The 17,321-nt window shown below is 42.9% G+C and overlaps 2 protein-coding genes across 8 annotated transcripts in view; both read right to left on the bottom strand.

The window, feature by feature from the left end:
- The window catches only part of LOC144983678 (NACHT, LRR and PYD domains-containing protein 12-like), a 128,325-nt gene that overhangs the window by 30,272 nt on the left and 80,732 nt on the right, over window positions 1-17,321 (bottom strand). The gene's annotated exons all lie outside the window — the stretch shown is intronic.
- Window positions 938-16,614, bottom strand: LOC144983694 (uncharacterized). The gene is made up of 5 exons (XM_078930809.1): window positions 16,437-16,614; window positions 14,775-14,905; window positions 14,573-14,692; window positions 1,375-1,453; window positions 938-1,213 (listed from the first exon to the last, which is right to left on the bottom strand). Exons 2-5 carry the CDS (start codon window positions 14,858-14,860, stop codon window positions 974-976), a joined length of 525 nt encoding a protein of 174 aa, XP_078786935.1. The 5' UTR covers window positions 14,861-14,905; window positions 16,437-16,614; the 3' UTR covers window positions 938-973.

The following is a 17,321-nucleotide window of genomic DNA, read 5'->3' as shown; positions in this document are numbered from 1 at the left end:
CAGATCCTCCAGAACTGTAGCAGTGATCCAGCAGAAGACTGGGATGTGGCACATGATGTGGAGGCTTCTGGATCTCTGGATGTGGGAGATGATCCTGCTGGCCTGCTCTTCATCTCTGAACCTCTTCCTGAAGTACTCCTCCTTCTGTGGATCATTGAACCCTCTGACCTCTGTCACCATGTCAACACACTCAGCAGGGATCTGATTGGCTGCTGCAGGTCGTGTGGTTATCCAGAGGAGAGCAGAGGGAAGCAGGTTCCCCCTGATGAGGTTTGTCAGCAGATCAGCCACTGAGGTGGACTTTCTAGGGTCCTTCAGGATCCGAGTCTTGTGGAAGTCCAGAGGAAGTCGCCACTCATCCAGACCATCAAAGATGAAGAGGACCTGGAAGTCTTCAAAGCTGCAGATTCCTGCTTGTTTGGTTTCAGGGAAGAAGTGATGAACAAGTTCCACCAAGCTGAACTTCTCCTCTTTCAGCACATTCAGCTCTCTGAAAGTGAATGGAAATGTGAAGTGGAGGTTCTGGTGGGCTTTGCCTTCAGCCCAGTCCAGAGTGAACTTCTGTGTTAAGACTGTTTTCCCGATGCCAGCCACTCCCTTAGTCATCAGGGTTCTGATTGGTTCTGGTCTTCCAGCTGGGAGTTGGAAGAGCTCTTCTTGTCTGATGCTTGTTTCTGCTCTGTCTGCTTTCCTGGATGCTGCTTCAATCTGTCTGACCTCATGTTCTTCATTCAGCTCTCCTCTTCCTCCCTCTGTGATGAAGAGCTCTGTGTAGATCTCATTCAGAGGGGTTGGGTTTCCTGCTTTAGCCATCCCCTCAAACACACACTGGAACTTCTTCTTCAGACCAGATTGGATTTCATGTCGACAAACTAAAGCAGTCAAACCTGAATGAAGACAACAAACAGTAAATCAAGTCTCTGCAGCCCTGAATGATGAGGGTTTGAATCCCTGTTGAGGCATCAGGAAATCTTCATTTCTCAGCAGCTGAAACCTTCAGAGAAATCCTCTTACTGCTCTGCAGTCCATCAGCCAGCTCCTCCTGCTTCATTCTCCTTAGGAAGTTCACTGTGATCTTCATCACTGACTCTCTGCTGCTCCTCTGCTCTTCATCTTCAGCCTCCAGCTCCTCCTCTTCCTCCCTGTGACTCAGAAGCTTCTGGATCTTCTTCAGCTCCTTCTTGACAAAAGTGACAATGTTGTCCTCCAGCAGCTGCAACAGAATTCCAGATGAATGAGCCAATCAGAGTGAAGTCATGGAGCCAAACATCAGCTCCATGTTGGACACTCTGACAATCCACTGGTCTGCAAAGTGCAGCATGGAGACGACTGTGGACAGAATGATGGGAAAGTAGTTGTTGTTCATGTACAGACCAGAAAGATGGAGTCCAGCTGTGTTTGATGCTGCTGGACAGACGGACCACTGGGAGTCTCTGAGCTCTGCTGGTCCAGTCTGTGGAGAATCAGCAGCAATCAGCTCCATTCTGTCTGAAACCAAACTAACTAGAGTCATGTCACAGCTAGAATGTTCTAGTTCACAGTTCAGATGGAGAACAGCAAACCAATGGATCATATCAACACCTCTCTGTCCATGTCTACAGAGTCACTGAAGTGTCTAGACTGTCTTGGAGCCAAAGGCTGGATTCATGTCTCTGCTGCCCCCATGTCTGGATTCTGAGCAGTTTTCCTAAAGAGGCAGTCCATCCACAGAGGACTCTGTGACCACAGCCCTCCATGATGCTCTGTCCCACCTAGAGCTAGAGGAGAGCTAACAGGGATGCTCTTTGTGGACTGTAGCTCAGCGTTTAACACCATCCTCCCTAACAAACCAATAGAGACACTTGTGGACTTCTGGCTACTCCAGTCAAAGCGAGCTGCCTGAGTCCAGAGAACTCTCTCCCAGGAGAACAGAGGAGCAGAAAAGTGGCTTCAGTACGGTGTTTGAGCTCCAGGGACGGCTTTAGAATGCAGAAATGATGTTTCAAGCATTCCTGTGAAACCGTGGAAACAATCATGTCCAGAAAAAAAAGCTGATGTTATTCACACGTATGTATGTGCAGTCAGAATGTACATTAGTGCTTTATCGACACGTAAATATTGAGAATATTGGACTTTTTTTTTTTAATTCAAATTGGCTCCATAAACCCACCAGCTGCAGACATGTACATGTGTGCTGAGTGTCCAGCCTCAGCCAGACTCTGCCTTCAGGGGCTCCAAGGTAAACTGAGTCCGTCATAAAACCGTCATTAAACTGGTGTTTTCTAAATATAATGTATTGTATATAGTGTATTCCAGTTATTTCTCTGACCTTTGTGAGCGTTTCTCTCAGTAACTGAAGGAGACCAACTGTCCTCGTCTGGACTTGTCTGAATGTTTTACTGTCCTTAGAGCAGATTAGGTTTTATGTTAAAGTCCTCTACAAGACTTTGAATCTGGTTTTTGTTGTGTTCAATAAAAAATGTAGAGAAATTTCATGAATGAAGGAAACATTGAGTCATCTGAACCTCATTACACAGACAAAAGCTGTTTAGCTCTAATTATTGATGTTAACTAGCAGATGATCAATAGTTACACTAAGACCTTCATCATTTAACCCTTTCATGCCGTATGTCACTAATTCACAAAATACTCTGAAATCCAGGACTCTACTTCATTTAGCATCAACTTGAATGGAAAAAACACTGAAGAATATTATTATATAATCAGAAATACTGTCATGAAAGGATTAAATGTTGAATTCACTTCCAGATATGTGATATGATGAACTAAACTTTGTTTAGTAATGGGAGGCATCTGAGGGTGTCACTATACCCATATGGTGCAAAGGGAATAAAAAGGAAGTTGATTGGAAGGGGGGTCTAAGGGCAGAGATGTCCAGTTTAGTTTAGTCAGTTTAGTATTTTCCTATTGAATTCTATGTATTCATGATCCTTTTGATTTTATGTTTAACTTTTTCAATTACTGAAACGACGCCCATCAAGACGACTGTTGTTGTGAATTTGGGCTTTGCAAAGAAAATTGAATTGAATTGAATGTGTGGTTGCCATGGTGCTAGTTTCCTGTGAGAAAGCCGGTTAGCACACGGAGCAGAGTTAGTTGGCTCAAGCCCAGAGTGTGGATCACGGCAGAGGTAGATCCTGTTTTTACTGGGGGTTTCACGGACTGGTTTTGCAATGCACCAGTGTTTGAATACTGTGCCCTGCTGTCCTGGGGGGTCTTCCAGAAGGCCTGTTTAAACTTCCCTGACTTTAACCCTGAACTCTGGCTGAAATCCGCCTGAACTTGTTTACTCTGGGTATGTCGGTTCCAAAAGACCGGATATGAGTTGGCGTAATTACGCAACTTGGTAACCCTGGGTTAATGCACGTGCACGTCAAGTACATGGAAAGGGATGGAATGGAAACAAGTTTATTTCGAATATATATATATTAAATAACAAAACAAAAAAAAACACATCTAAAAAAAAAATTAAAAAAGAGAATATAAAGTAAATGTTCACGCTCAAGAACCGTTATAAAGACAAACAGAAATTCTTCTTTTTTTCTTTCTTTTTTCTTCCATATATGAACACATATATTATAAACAATTATAAAATTACATAAAGACATTCTCAATGGATCGGCGATTTCTGGAGTCACCATGGAAACGCGTGGTGAAAAAAAAGAAAACGCTATACTTCAGTTAGACGGAGTCTGAGATTTAAATGATGGCGTATGAAGATTACACGTCCATTAAAAAAGTAACACGGCTGCATCATCAAAAGAAAGAGTTTCTGCTTGGAGAAAAATAACAGACAAAGTAAACGCACGAGTTTCTGATCTCATTTCTATTTTCATTGTGACACATACATACATACATATATATATATACATATATACATATATATATATATACATATACATATACATATATATATATATATATATATATATGTATATATATATATATATATATATATATATATATATATATATATATATATGTATATATATATATATATATATATATATATATATATATAAGTTATCAAACTTAAATGAATTACTTCTGTTGGTAACAAGTAATTGAGTTAAATTTATACAACCTGATTTCTTATGTCTATGCAACTCAATTTGTTTTTACAACTCAAATTTACATATTTATCTAGCTAAATGTCATATTACTCCAATTCAATTAAATGTTTTTATTGTACTTCTTGAACTCTCATGTGTCTAAGTTTGAGCCTGCAGATATTCTCATTTTTAAAACATTAAAATGGAAGACACAATATAGATATGCAGCATGAAATCTACCACCAGTTCTCCAACTTTACAGTTATACAACTAAGCATTAGTGGTGCTACATATCCTCATCCTCCTCTTCCTCCCTCTCACTCATAGAGCAGAAAGACTTAAACACAACAGGACAAATAACTAGACAAAACACAGCAAAACAGCTACACAACTAAACATATTTGGTCAAAAACCCACACTTAAACCCAAATCCGTCCAGACAGGCAAAGGGAATGGTATCCCACAATCCTTTGCGGTGCCAATCTAACGGCAGCACCAAAGTTACACCTACTAAATTGAATTAATTTGAATGAAAGTAAAATAAATGTCTGAAAACTACGTGTTATTTTTAAACTGACTAAACAAAATAATGATTTATCTTAACTGAAGCAAATAATGAAGTTAGATCAAAGTATAAAGTTTCTCTTTCCAACATCCTTATGTGGTCTTATCACCCTCTCATGGTGGAAAAAGTATTATCTGAGCTTCTTCATCCACTAAATCATCTTCAAATGGACACGCCATGCTGCTTCACATCTCTGAAAAAAAACTAACCTTCCACTAAACCTGCTCCAGACCAGGTTATGTTCAGAGCATGATTTGCTATGGCAACTTGACATACCCTGAAACATACCTCCATTTCTGGAACAGAAAGCTGAGGTAATCAACTTCCTTAGCCTCAAACGTTACACAGACAGTCCTTTCAATCATCAACAGCAGTCTGGCTGCTGGTGGCGTCTCTGCTGTTTTTAAACATGCAACAGTCCAGCCTCTACTTAAAAAACCCAGCCTGGACAGTGCTCTGTTGGCTGATTTCAGACCAAGATGCCCTACATCTCTAAACTCCTGGAGAAAGTGGTCTACTTGCAGCTAAAGGACTTCCTAAGCCAAGGTCAAATTCTTGAAGTCTTACCGTCTGGTTTTAGGCCCTTGCACAGTACAGAGTCAGCAACGACATTCTACTGGCCGATGATGCTGGAGACTATGTTGTCCTGATTCTGGTGGCATTTGACACAGTAGACCACAGTATTGTAATATCTAGGCTCCAGAACTCTTCGGGGATCTGAGGTACAGCACTGGACTGGTTTAAGTCTTACATGGCAGAAAGAACCATGTGCGTCATTTTGGGTTTTTTGAATCTACCACAACTCAGGTTTCTTATGGGGTTCCACAAGGATCGGTTCTAGGGCCACTCTTGTTCTCTCTGTACCTGTTACCCTTAGGGCCAATCTTGAGGAACTGCATTTCTTTTCATTTGTATGCAGATGACAGCCGGATCTATCTGCCGTTAAAAAAGAAGGATGATCTCTCCATGAAGCAGCTCCTATCATGTCTTCAGGACATGAAGGACTGGTTGGGCCTAAGCTTTTGGAGTATTAATGAAAATAAAATGGACATTTTTGTTTTTGGACCGAATGCTTTTAGTGAACCGCCCCAAGTTGATTTGGGTCCCTTGACTAACTTTTTAAAAACAAATGTCTCTAATCTGGGTTTTAAACTGGACAGTCATTTTAAACTGGATCAGCAGATAAGCTCAGTGGTGAAGTCAAGCTTTTTTCATCTCCACCAACTTTCTAAGGTAAAACCTTTTTTAATAGCTGCATATTTTGAAAGTAATCCACGTGTTCATCGCGTCCCGGCCGGATTACTGTAATTCTCTGTATGTTGGACTCAGCCAGTCGTCTCTCTCACGTCTCCAACGTGTTCAAAATGCAGCTGCCCATCTTCTGGGTGGAGGTCGTAAGAGAAACCACATTACGCCAATTTTAGCATCGCTCCACTGGCTGGCTGAGCATTGTAGAGTTCACTTTAAGATTCTTTTACTGGATGCCGGTTTCCTGGGCCCGGCGGTGCTCTCTCTGCACGGGGGGGGGGGGGGGGGTGTTCACATTACACCTGAGCCGGGGGTGTCCGTGTCCCTGGGGGGTGGGTTCGGGTCCCTGCCCCTGGGTGCTGGGCCCCGCCAAGTCTCCTTCTGTGGCCGAGCCTGGTCGGGCCAAGTTAACAACACCCGTGGTGGGCCCCCTTTCTCCCCGAGGTGCTCCCCTCCTGGGCGGGGGCGGCTGGCCCCTGCCTTACTCCTCCCTGGAGCAACTGGGGCTGGCCGGGTGGGTGGCTGCCTGGAGTGTGGGGCGGGTCTCCCTGGGGGGGGTCCTGGCTCGTACCTGGGGTTGGGGCGGGGGCATGCCCGGACCTCCTGGTGGGTGGTAGGCTGCTCGTCTTGGGCTGTGGGCGCCCTTCTCGGGTGGGGCCCTGCGTTGGGCTCTCCCGGCGCGGCAGGGGGCTGCCCTCCTGGTTGGGCTGGGGCGGCGCTCCCTTTCCCTCCGTGCCTCCCTGCTCTCTGGGGGCCTCGCGGCAGTCTTGCTGGCCCTGGCCTGGGTGGCGGGCTGGGTCGCCCGGGGGGGCGGTTGTTCCCTGCCTGCTGCCGTGTGGTGTTGGGGGTTCCGGCTGCCACTGCTGATGCGGTGGGGGTCTTGGTGTGGCACAGACCACGGTACAGAAGCACAAGAGATGGCAGCACGCCGCTCACCAAACATTCCGGCGATCACGGCACTCAATAAGGCCGATACATCTCCCGATCGATCGCCACTGACAACCCAAATGCTGCAAGACGCTTCTCCGTAGACACGCAGCAGAAGATGCGAGAACCGCAGCTCCAAAGACGCTGCGGGAGCCGGTAGCCAAAAAAAGAGGGGCAGACACGGGGAGACGGACCCCCGTAAGAAGGGGGATCCAAAAAACTAAAAGGACGGGGGGAGAACATCATCACACAGAAGGAGAAGGAGAACAGCGAGCATGAAGAACCGGCGAAGAACGCGGTGAAGCTGTGTAAAGGAGGAGACGGATGCCCCCCCCCATAAGAAGGGAGATCCAATAATGCAACAAGATTGGGGGTAGGACATCATGAAGGAGAACCATGAGCATTGAGAACCGGCGAAGAACGCAGTGCTGCAGTAAACAAGAACGAACAGTTTACACACCTGGACTTAAATAGGATGCTGCACAGGTGAGTTGATTAACTGAACCGCCCTGGGGGAGTGGCCTAAGTAACCGCCTGCTTGAAATTGACTGCCCGAAATACAGGTCGCCCACTCTCTAAAATATCTGCAGGGGGTTTAAACTTTCTATATTCTCTTGATTTGTGACAGATCCATTATAATGTGATCAAGAATTTCCTATTGAAGATTTTTTTTACCCATAATTCAAAGTGATCTTCAATTCTCAATGAACAATTCACTTTACAATGTGATGATGTAATTGGAAAATGTATTTTTCAATTTAGGATTCAAGATGAAGAAATACTATTTAATCTGACATAGAAATCAAAGCTTCAAATCAAAGTAAAATTATTGGATTTTAAATGGTTTTGGTTTTTTTTGGTTCCATAATTCAGATTATTTTTATTTTTTTTTCATTTCTCAGTTCCATTTCATTTTAAAGTTATATTTAATGGCTGGGCACTCCTCCTTTTCACATTCCACCATCCATTTTAGAAGAACATAAACACTCACCTGAGCACAGGTGTTAGCTCACCTTTGCACTAATAGTTTGCATGATTGAATGAATGAAAGATTTCACACTAGTTGGTTTAAAGGCATAGGTATGCGTGTGTGAACACTATCTGTTTTGTGTACATGTTGACATGTGGACATTTTTGCAGCTAGCACGTGTGTTGATAACATTTCAGTTGGTGTGTAGACAGGCCCCGCCCTTTTTGTACTACATTTGAACCTTACCGTAATGATAAACAACCAGTAAACCTGTCTGCTCTATGCTGCTTCATGGTCTTATCCCCCCCTCCCTCTATCACCCCCCCCCCCCCCCCTCTCTAGCATCACTCTTCTTCCCCTCTTTCCTTTTCCGTCCGGTCCAACACCAAAGATTTTCAAACATGATTGAAAAGTATAAAAGGCAAGGCAAGGCAAGTTTATTTGTATAGCACAATTCGTAAACAAAGTAATTCAAGGTGCTTCACAAAACAGAAAAATGCATTAAAATCACAATACATCATAGAAATAATCAACATAAAATTTACTTTAAAAGAAAAGGAAAAGATTTAAAAAGAAAGGAAGGAAAGAAAAGTGCAGATAGGACCTTTCAGTCATATACACGGCTAAACAGAAATGTTTTAAGTCTAGATTTGAACATGAACACAGAAGAGGCCTGTCTTACGCCTTCAGGGAGGCTGTTCCAGATTTTAGCTGCAGAATATTGAAACGCTGATTCCCCTTGTTTAGTTCTGACTCTGGGAATCAACAGGAGGCCGGTCCCTGAGGTCCTCAGAGTACGAGATGGTTCATATGGCACTAACATGTCAGAGATGTACTTTGGTGCGTGGCCATGGAGAGACTTGTACACAAGCAGAGCTGCTTTGAAGTCTATTCTTTGAGGTACAGGGAGCCAGTGCAAAGACCTGAGCACAGGACTAATGTGATCATACTTCCTGGTTTTGGTCAGGACTCGAGCAGCAGCATTCTGGATGTACTGAAGCTGTTTTACAGCTCGTTTGGACAGGCCGGTGAGCAGGCCGTTACAGTAGTCTAACCTACTGGAGACAAATGCATGGATAAGTATCTCCAGGTCTCGCTTTGAGATTATGTTTTTGATTTTGGCAATGTTTTTCAGGTGGTAAAATGCCGCTGATGTTACTGACTTGATATGGCTGTTAAAGTTCAGGTCAGAGTCCATGATTACCCCTAGATTTCTGACTTGATTTGAGGGTTTAAGAGACAGAGAATGAAGGTAGCTGCTGACAATTTCTCTTTGTTTCTGTGGGCCAAAAACAATAACTTCGGTCTTGTCTGAGTTTAGCTGGAGAAAGTTGTTTTGCATCCACGCACTGATCTGTTGGAGGCAGTGGTTGAGAGAATCCACCGGCCCATATTCACCTGTTGTCAGTGACACATAGATCTGAGTATCATCTGCATAGTTGTGATAAGATATGTTATTACTGCGTATTAACTGCCCTAGTGGCAGCATGTAGAGGTTGAACAGAAGGGGTCCCAGGATCGATCCCTGGGGCACACCACAATTCAAGCCCATGTAGTCTGAGACACAACTCCCAATTTTAACAAAATATTTCCTGTCTTCTAGATAAGACTTGAGCCAACTTAGGGCAGATCCAGAGATGCCAACCCAGTCTTGGAGTCTGTGCAAAAGGATCCCATGATCAACAGTATCAAAGGCAGCGCTCAGGTCTAGCAGGATTAAGACAGAGACTTTTCCATCATCAGTGTTCAGGCGGATGTCATTGGTTACCTTGATAAGAGCAGTTTCTGTGCTATGATGGGGTCTAAAACCTGACTGGAAAACATCAAACGAATTGTTTAATAAGAGAAAGTCAGTGAGCTGTTGGTAGACAACTTTTTCAAGGACTTTTCCTAAAAATGGCAGATTAGAGATAGGTCAGTAATTATTCAGTACAGTGGGATCAAGACCGCTCTTTTTCAGGAGGGGTTTAATGACTGCAGTTTTTAAGGCCTCTGGAAATATTCCAGATTGAAGAGACACGTTAACTATTTGAGTAATTGATGGCAACACACTGTTCAAGACAGACTTTAGAAATCTAGTGGGTAACACATCAAGGCAGCATGTAGACAAGCTCAGACGGGTGATGGTCTCTTGGACAGTTTGGTCAGTGACAGGTACAAAGTGAGTCAGCTTAGAGTGAGTAGGTGGCCGTTCGATAGTTATATGTGTTGTGGAGTTGATGGCTTTTTTAGTGCCCTGAACCTTGTCATTGAAAAATACAGCAAACTCATTACATTTAGGTGTACAAACCAATTCTATTGGTAGCTGGGTTGGAGGGTTAGTTAATCTGTTAACTGTTGTGAACAGGATACGAGAGTTGCTGCTGCAACTTCCAATTATTTCAGAGAAGTACCTTTCCCTTGTTCTGCATAAGATCTGGTTGTAAGCGTACAACTCCGCCTTATATATTCCATAATGAACCTGGAGTTTTGACTTGCGCCACTTTCGCTCGGCTCTGCGGCACTGTTGTTTCTGTGCCCTGACTAGATCATCATTCCTCCAGGGAGCTTTCTGTCTATGTTTTCTCAATTGAACTTTCATAGGGGCAATGGCATCCAGAACATTCAAGATGCTAGAAGTAACAGAATTCAGCATTTCATCAACATTGGCACCAGAGACGTTTTCAGGGTTTATCATTTCTACAAACTGTGCCCTAGTGCTCTCATTTATTTGTCTCCTTTGGACAACTGCAGGGCCAGGCGGTGGTTTGGGAGCAACAGACAGGTCAAAGAATACACAGAAATGATCAGAGAGGGCGACATCAACCACACTGACATTGTAAATAGTAACCCCCCTTTGTTATGAGCAGGTCCAGAGTGTGCCCTCTGCTGTGGGTGGGGCAACTCACATGCTGAATTAGACCAAAGGTTTCAAGGACAGCATTGAGCTCTTTTGCATTTCTGTCATTGACATTGTCAACATGAACATTAAAATCACCTGTAATGACTAGACCATCAAAGTCTGTGCACACAACTGAGAGCATTTCAGTGAAATCATCAATAAAACTTTTGCTGTGCTGAGGAGGTTTGTACATAACCCTGCAGAGTAAGGGAGGAGTTTGTTTTAGCTCAATCTTAAAGGACACATACTCAAATGATGAAAACACACCAAATGATAGTCTGCGGGTTGCAATATTATCTCTAAACAGTGCAGAAACGCCTCCACCCTTTTTATTTTCTAGCATTTCCGATACATGTTTGTAGTTGGGGGGAGTTGATTCGACTAGAACTATGTTTCCTGTGTTTTTGTCAAGCCATGTTTCAGTTAAAAACATAAAATCAAGATTAAAAGAAGAGATAAGATTATTGATTAAAAATGATTTGTTGCATAAAGATCTGACATTGAGTGCAGCAAGTTTGAGATTAGTTTCCTTGGGACTGGTCAAAACCTTCTTGCAAGGGATGTGAACTAGATTTCTTTGATTGGACAGTCTAACTGCCCTTTTTTGCATTCTACGTGGTGCAACTACAGGTATAGCACCAGAAGGAAGCTGTTCATCACAGGGCCCCAGTTTGACATAACCTTTCCTAGGACACTGGGGGCCCGTTTCATCCTAGCTCCGGGGAATAGTACGTCTAGAGGCGCGCAGGAGAGGTTGAGTTGAGGGTAGTTTGGGTGATGGACCGGGAGGAGTGGGAGCTGGACGGGTTAAAAGAGGTTAAAGAACATCTGTCCAGTATATCAGAACAAGAGTTCCAGAAAAAATTAAGATTCACAAAACACATTTTTTATGAATCAGGCCCCAAAGCAACAAAAATTTTGGTGAGTGGTATAAAGTCTTTAAAGAAGATCTAGCTCCTCTTCTACTAGATTCATTTAACTGGACACTTAAAAATGCCAGGACTCCGCCATCGTAGAAAGAAAGCAGTTATCTCTGTCCTACTAAAAGAAGAGAAAAATAATCAACCAATCTCTGTTTAAAAAGTTGATTATAAATTACTCACATCAATAATAAGACGACTGGAATCTTTTCTCCCTGATCTGATAGATGAGGACCAGACAGGTTTGATAAAAGGACGACAGACACAAGACAACGTAGGACGCACGTTGAATGTCATAAACGAGGCCAATAAAGTCAATGTTCCTGCAGTCTTAATAAGTTTAGATGCTGAGAAGGCCTTTGATAGAGTCGGCTGGAGCTTCCTAGCCGCGGTTCTGAGGAGAATGGGCTTTAGCCCCCCCTTCATAAAATGTATTCAAGCATTATATCATAAGCCGACAGCCAGAATTAAAATAAATGGAAACTTGACAGAAAAGTTTGAGCTGTTCACTGGAACACGACAAGGATGCTGTCTGAGCCCTGCTCTCTTTGCTCTGTTCATTGAGCCTCTAGCTCAGTATATCTGACAGTGTGACGAGTTTAAAGGGGTGACGATAGGAAAGGAAGAACCAAAAATAGGGCTCTTTGCAGATGATATTACTATTTATCTGCAGAGCCCAGAACGATTCTCAAGGACTTTGGAAGTAAATCCGGATACAAATTAAATATTTCTAAAACTCAATTACTCTGCATAAATTATAAACCAGCAGATTCAATTAGACAAAGATATAAATTGAAATGGGATGCAGTAAATATGAAATATTTAGGAGTTTTTCTGACGGCAAAACTTGATGAACTTTATGATATTAATTATAATAGGATGACTAATTCAATACAAAAAGACTTAACAAAATGGACCAGTCTGTTCATGGCCCTTAGCTCCAAAATAGAGGTTATAAAAATGAATGTGCTACCCAGATTGTTATATCTTTTCTCATCATTACCAATGCAGATCTCAGAGGATCACTTTATAAAATGGGACAAACAAGTGAGTAGATTTATTTGGGAAGGGAAAAAACCAAGAGTGAAATTGAAAACACTCCAACTAGAAACAGAAAGAGGAGGATTAGGTCTCCCTAGCTTTAGAGAATACAATTTAGCAGCCCAGTTAAGATACATAGTATGTTGGTGTCCAACAGAATATCACTGCAAATGGAAACAAATGGAGTTGACCTACAGTAAATGTCCACCACAAGCAAGACTGGGGGAGAAAATACAAATAGAAATCATAGAACAAAACCCTATAATTGAAACGACACTAAAGATCTGGTGGGGCATGGTCAATAAATACGACATAGGTAGAGATTACAAACTACTTATCTGGCCCTCACAAGCTCAAAAATTCAGAATGGGACAGACGGACAATATCTTTAAGAAATGGAGTGACAGAGAATTGACGGCAGTGTGCATGTTAACAGATAGAAAACTGTTCAAGTCCTTTGGAAGGCTCAAAGAGGAGGATCAGCTGGATACGGCTGACCTATTCAGGTATTTCCATTTAAGGCACTTCTACAATACCGAGATTAAAAAATATCTTCGTCAAGACGGAAGCAAGTTAATAGAAATGCTGACGGGGTCTTATAAGAAACTACACTCAAAGGTTGTTTCCAAACTGTACAGATGCTTGTTAAACTGTAATGGATATAACTCTGTATATAAAACAAAAGTGGGAATCAGAATTCCAATTTTCACTGTCAGAAGATGAATGGCATTCAATCTGTGGACTACAGCACAGCTCCACATGTTCTAGAAAATGAGACAATTTGAATGGAAAAACTTGACAAGGTTTTTTATTAGTCCTCACATAAAGAGTAAACAGCTGGGAACCTCACAACAATGCTGGAGGCTGTGTGGGGACTTTAACGTTAACCATTCACACATCTTCTGGTCATGTGGAAATATTTCTCCTTTCTGTGAAAATATGGTCAAAACCTTTCAGATATCCTAGGATGTGAGATATGGACCCACAGATACTGTACTTTGGCCTAACGATGGACGTCATTCGACCAGAAGACAAGAACCTGTTCAAGGTGATGATACTAGAAACTGGCTGAGAAGTGAAATGCCGACACTGCAGCAATGGAGAGACATTATGGAGGACATTTTCTCCATGGAGAAGATAACGCATTACTTAAGGCTAGATGCACAAAAACTGGAAGATCGATTGAAGAAATGGACACAATATTCTGCTCCCTCTGACCGGACTTGAAACAATGTCTTAGTTGGTCCCCGCTACTCATGTCTGTCTTTGTTCTTTTTTTGTTAGTTTTTCTTTGCTTTTGTTCTTACAGGAACAGCTGTAATCTGTGTTAAGAAAAATATTTAAAAAAAATAAAGACCTGAAGTGAAATTGTGTCAGAAGTTCAACCTGGAACTATCAGTGATGAGAGTTTCTGTTGGCGTAAAGCAGGTGGAACTTTCAGCAGTTCAGCGCGTGACGCTTTCTACTTGCTGTTCATGGATTGTGGAAAGCTCCTTTACAAGGAGAACCGTGAACCGTTTATTTTATTTGAGATTCAATCCAGACGACAATGTTGGGAACAAAGCAGCAAAGTCTGTGGGTGACCTGCTGGACACTCACCTAGTGGGTGTGGTCAACTTTGTCGGACTTGGAGAAATCAGCCACAATATGAAACCAAAGTCAGACATTTCCACCAAGAAAATCTAGCAAAGCAGAGAAAACTGGAACTTTTCTCCTGATTTGGTTGGAATCAGACTGGAGCTGCTGTCAGTCAGAGTCAGCAGTCAACATGTTTTCTTCTCCAACATCTCTGATGTCTCTCAGAGACTCTCAGAAGACTCAACTGAAAAGATCTCATCACACACATGATGCTCCAAGTGAGTCTGATCAGAGAGATCCAGAACTGAACCAGACCTCAAGTCCTTCATCTGAAAACTACAGATCATCTGAACTAGAATCCAGAATCCTTTAACTCTGACAAACACTTACTGTTCCAGTCCTGAATGGATGTCCTTGAAGTCTGGATTAGGAGGCTTTGATGCGTCACTCCTGAAGGAAACTCTGCTGGATCCAGGTCCATATCCAGATCCATTTCCAGGTCTCCGGTTTCTGTAAAGAATGCAGGTTGCTGGTGTGAGTCCTGAGCTCTGAAATGGAGAAGATCATGGACAGTTGGAGATGTTCATCTCACCTCTGAGCTTTGCTCTGGTTGTCATGGTTACCATCTCTGCTTTTAGAGGGAGGGGCTCCCTCCTGTGGCTCCTCCCACTGATCCATGCTGCTGGATTCACTGGATCCACATCAGCTCACACACACCTTCACCTGCAGAGGAAACCCTCCTCATCATCAGAGGAAGCTGCCATCAGCTGCTGCACTTCTGCTCTCCCTCCAGCAGGTGGAGACATGGAGCTGCAGCAGCAACATTTCCATTCAGTCACTTTGACACAGAAACAACAAACTTCCTGTTTCTCCACTTCAGGAAACATGAAGCATCAAGAAAAACAGACAGAAATCAAAGAATGAGGAGAAAAGAAAGAAAGACATGAATTCTTCCTCTCAAAGCTCCAACAGAGACTTTGATTCCACTGTAGAACCTCTGAACTGGAAAGAATTACAGGTTACTTGTTCTAAAGTAATCCATTACCTTACAGGATTACTCTCTGGAAACTGTAACTTGAGTCCTGAGTTACTTTTAGTTTCTTTAGAACAGCTGCAGAAGAAAAACTTTTCCACAGAGTTGTTCTCATTTCTATGAAGGATGATTTGGTTTCATGAAGATTTCTAATCATAAAGTTTATTTCTGCTAAAGTGGAAACAATGGAAACACAATCGGAGGATCAGAATTCAGCTGAAGTGAGTTTAGTCCATGAAAAGAAAACTTAGGCTGTGTTCAGACTGGACACATTTGGTTTAAAGTGAACCAGAGTTTGTTCCTGATAATCTGGATCAAATGTTCAGTCTGAATCCACCCAAGTGGATCCTGTTCTGGACCAGGAACCGCTCTCTGACCCGTCTGTGGAGGTGGTCTCAAACAGAGAACTACAGGCCTGTGAGCCTCAGGAACAAACGCTTTCATTAAAGCAGGTTCTACCACGGAGAACTAGGACCGCCTTAAGAAGAAAACTACACATTTACAAGAAGAAAGTTAGACATTTAGGAGACAAAGTGGTCATTCTACACAAAGAAAGTTGGAGAATTATGAGACAAAAGTCAGAATTGTAGGACTTTATTCTGATAAATGTATTTCTTTGTTATTTTGATGGTGGCTCCAATTCTCTGTCCTAAAGTTCAAATGACTGAACTAGAAAAACTAGACACACAACTCTGTCCAAAAACACACAAAACACACCATGAGGAAGACAACAACTAAAGTTTAGAGTCTATGAAGACTAACAGCAAAATCATTGAAGATGATCTGAAAAATAGAATTGATAGTTGAAGAAAAGCAGAAAAATCTTTGTTTTCATCCACTAAGGCCTCATGGTCTCTCTGCTCCAAACATTTCTATTCTAGCTTGTTGGTCTGATGGAATCCCAGAGTTCCTGAACATGGAAGGAGGAAATAGGACTCTGTTACCTGGAACTGTAATCTATTACTTTAGGAAGGAGTTCTCCCACAGACTGGATGGAGGAGAACAGGAAGGTTTGGAGTCAGAAATGAAAAAAGCCAACAAGCATCAACTGATTGTTGTTGAGGTGATGAAGAAGAGTCCTCCATGTTGTTGATCCAACAATGATGAAGCTTTGGAAACAGCAGAGGGAGGAGAGTTTGCAGAGAAAGAAGAAGATCTTCTCCAAACATTCAGAAACAAACAGTCAAGTTAGTGAAGACAAAGTTCCAGAAACAAACTCACTTCAGTTTCTGCAAAGAGATGAAGAGGAAGAAGAGTCTCCCTCACCGTGTCAACGCAGCTGCAGCACTGATCACTGACTCACAACCAGGAAGAGTCCACCTGGATGGAGGCGGGGCAGCACAGGTGGGCGGGGCAGCAGCTGGAGCAGCCTCAACCAGGAACCTGCTAGTCACTGGGGGGAGGGGCGGAGCCTCAAGCTGTCAGATTGACAGATAGTTGATGTCAGTGAAGGTCATGTGACCTTCTGCTTTCTGTTCTCCCCCTTCCAGACGTGCATGACCCCCCCTCATCTGTCATCTACTGACACTGAAGCAGAAACTCCTGATGGAGCTGAAGGGAGGGGCCTGACTATTTCCTGGAAACAGCTCCTTCTGATCATCAGTCAGAACAGCCGTTGGAGGCAGAGATTTGATCCCAAAGAAAAGCTCAAAGTGAAAGAATGTGGATCTTCCAGATCTGTCAGAGTTTTTCCTGGAAGCTCTGACAGATCTGGAAGATCCACATTCTTGTCACATTGTGACAAGCAGGTGGAGGACAGGCAGCTGGTGCAGGATTTTGTTCTTTGGTCCAAGCAGAACCAGCTAAACATCAGAAAAACCAAAGAACTCATTCTGGACTTCAGAAGACAACCCCCCCTCTCCCAGCCAATCTGCATAGACGGTGACCTGGTGGAGACGGTCACGTTTCCTAAATACCTGGGAGTGGTGTTGGACAAGAAACTGGACTGGAACCAGAACACCACCCTGTTCAGTAACCAGGATGTACTTCCTGAGAAGGCTGGCATCTTTGAACATCTCCTCCAAGCTTCTCAGTCTGTTCTATCAAACAGTCATGGAAAGTGCTCTGCTGTACGCTGTGATCTGCTGCTGCAGCACAAGCAAGAGA

The sequence above is a fragment of the Oryzias latipes genome, chromosome 2 (assembly GCF_053564925.1).
Source record: "Oryzias latipes strain Hd-rR chromosome 2, Olatipes_Hd-rR_3.1".
NCBI lineage: Eukaryota > Metazoa > Chordata > Actinopteri > Beloniformes > Adrianichthyidae > Oryzias > Oryzias latipes.
Note: the sequence above shows the minus strand (reverse complement) of the source record. Positions and strands in the feature narration are given on the sequence as shown.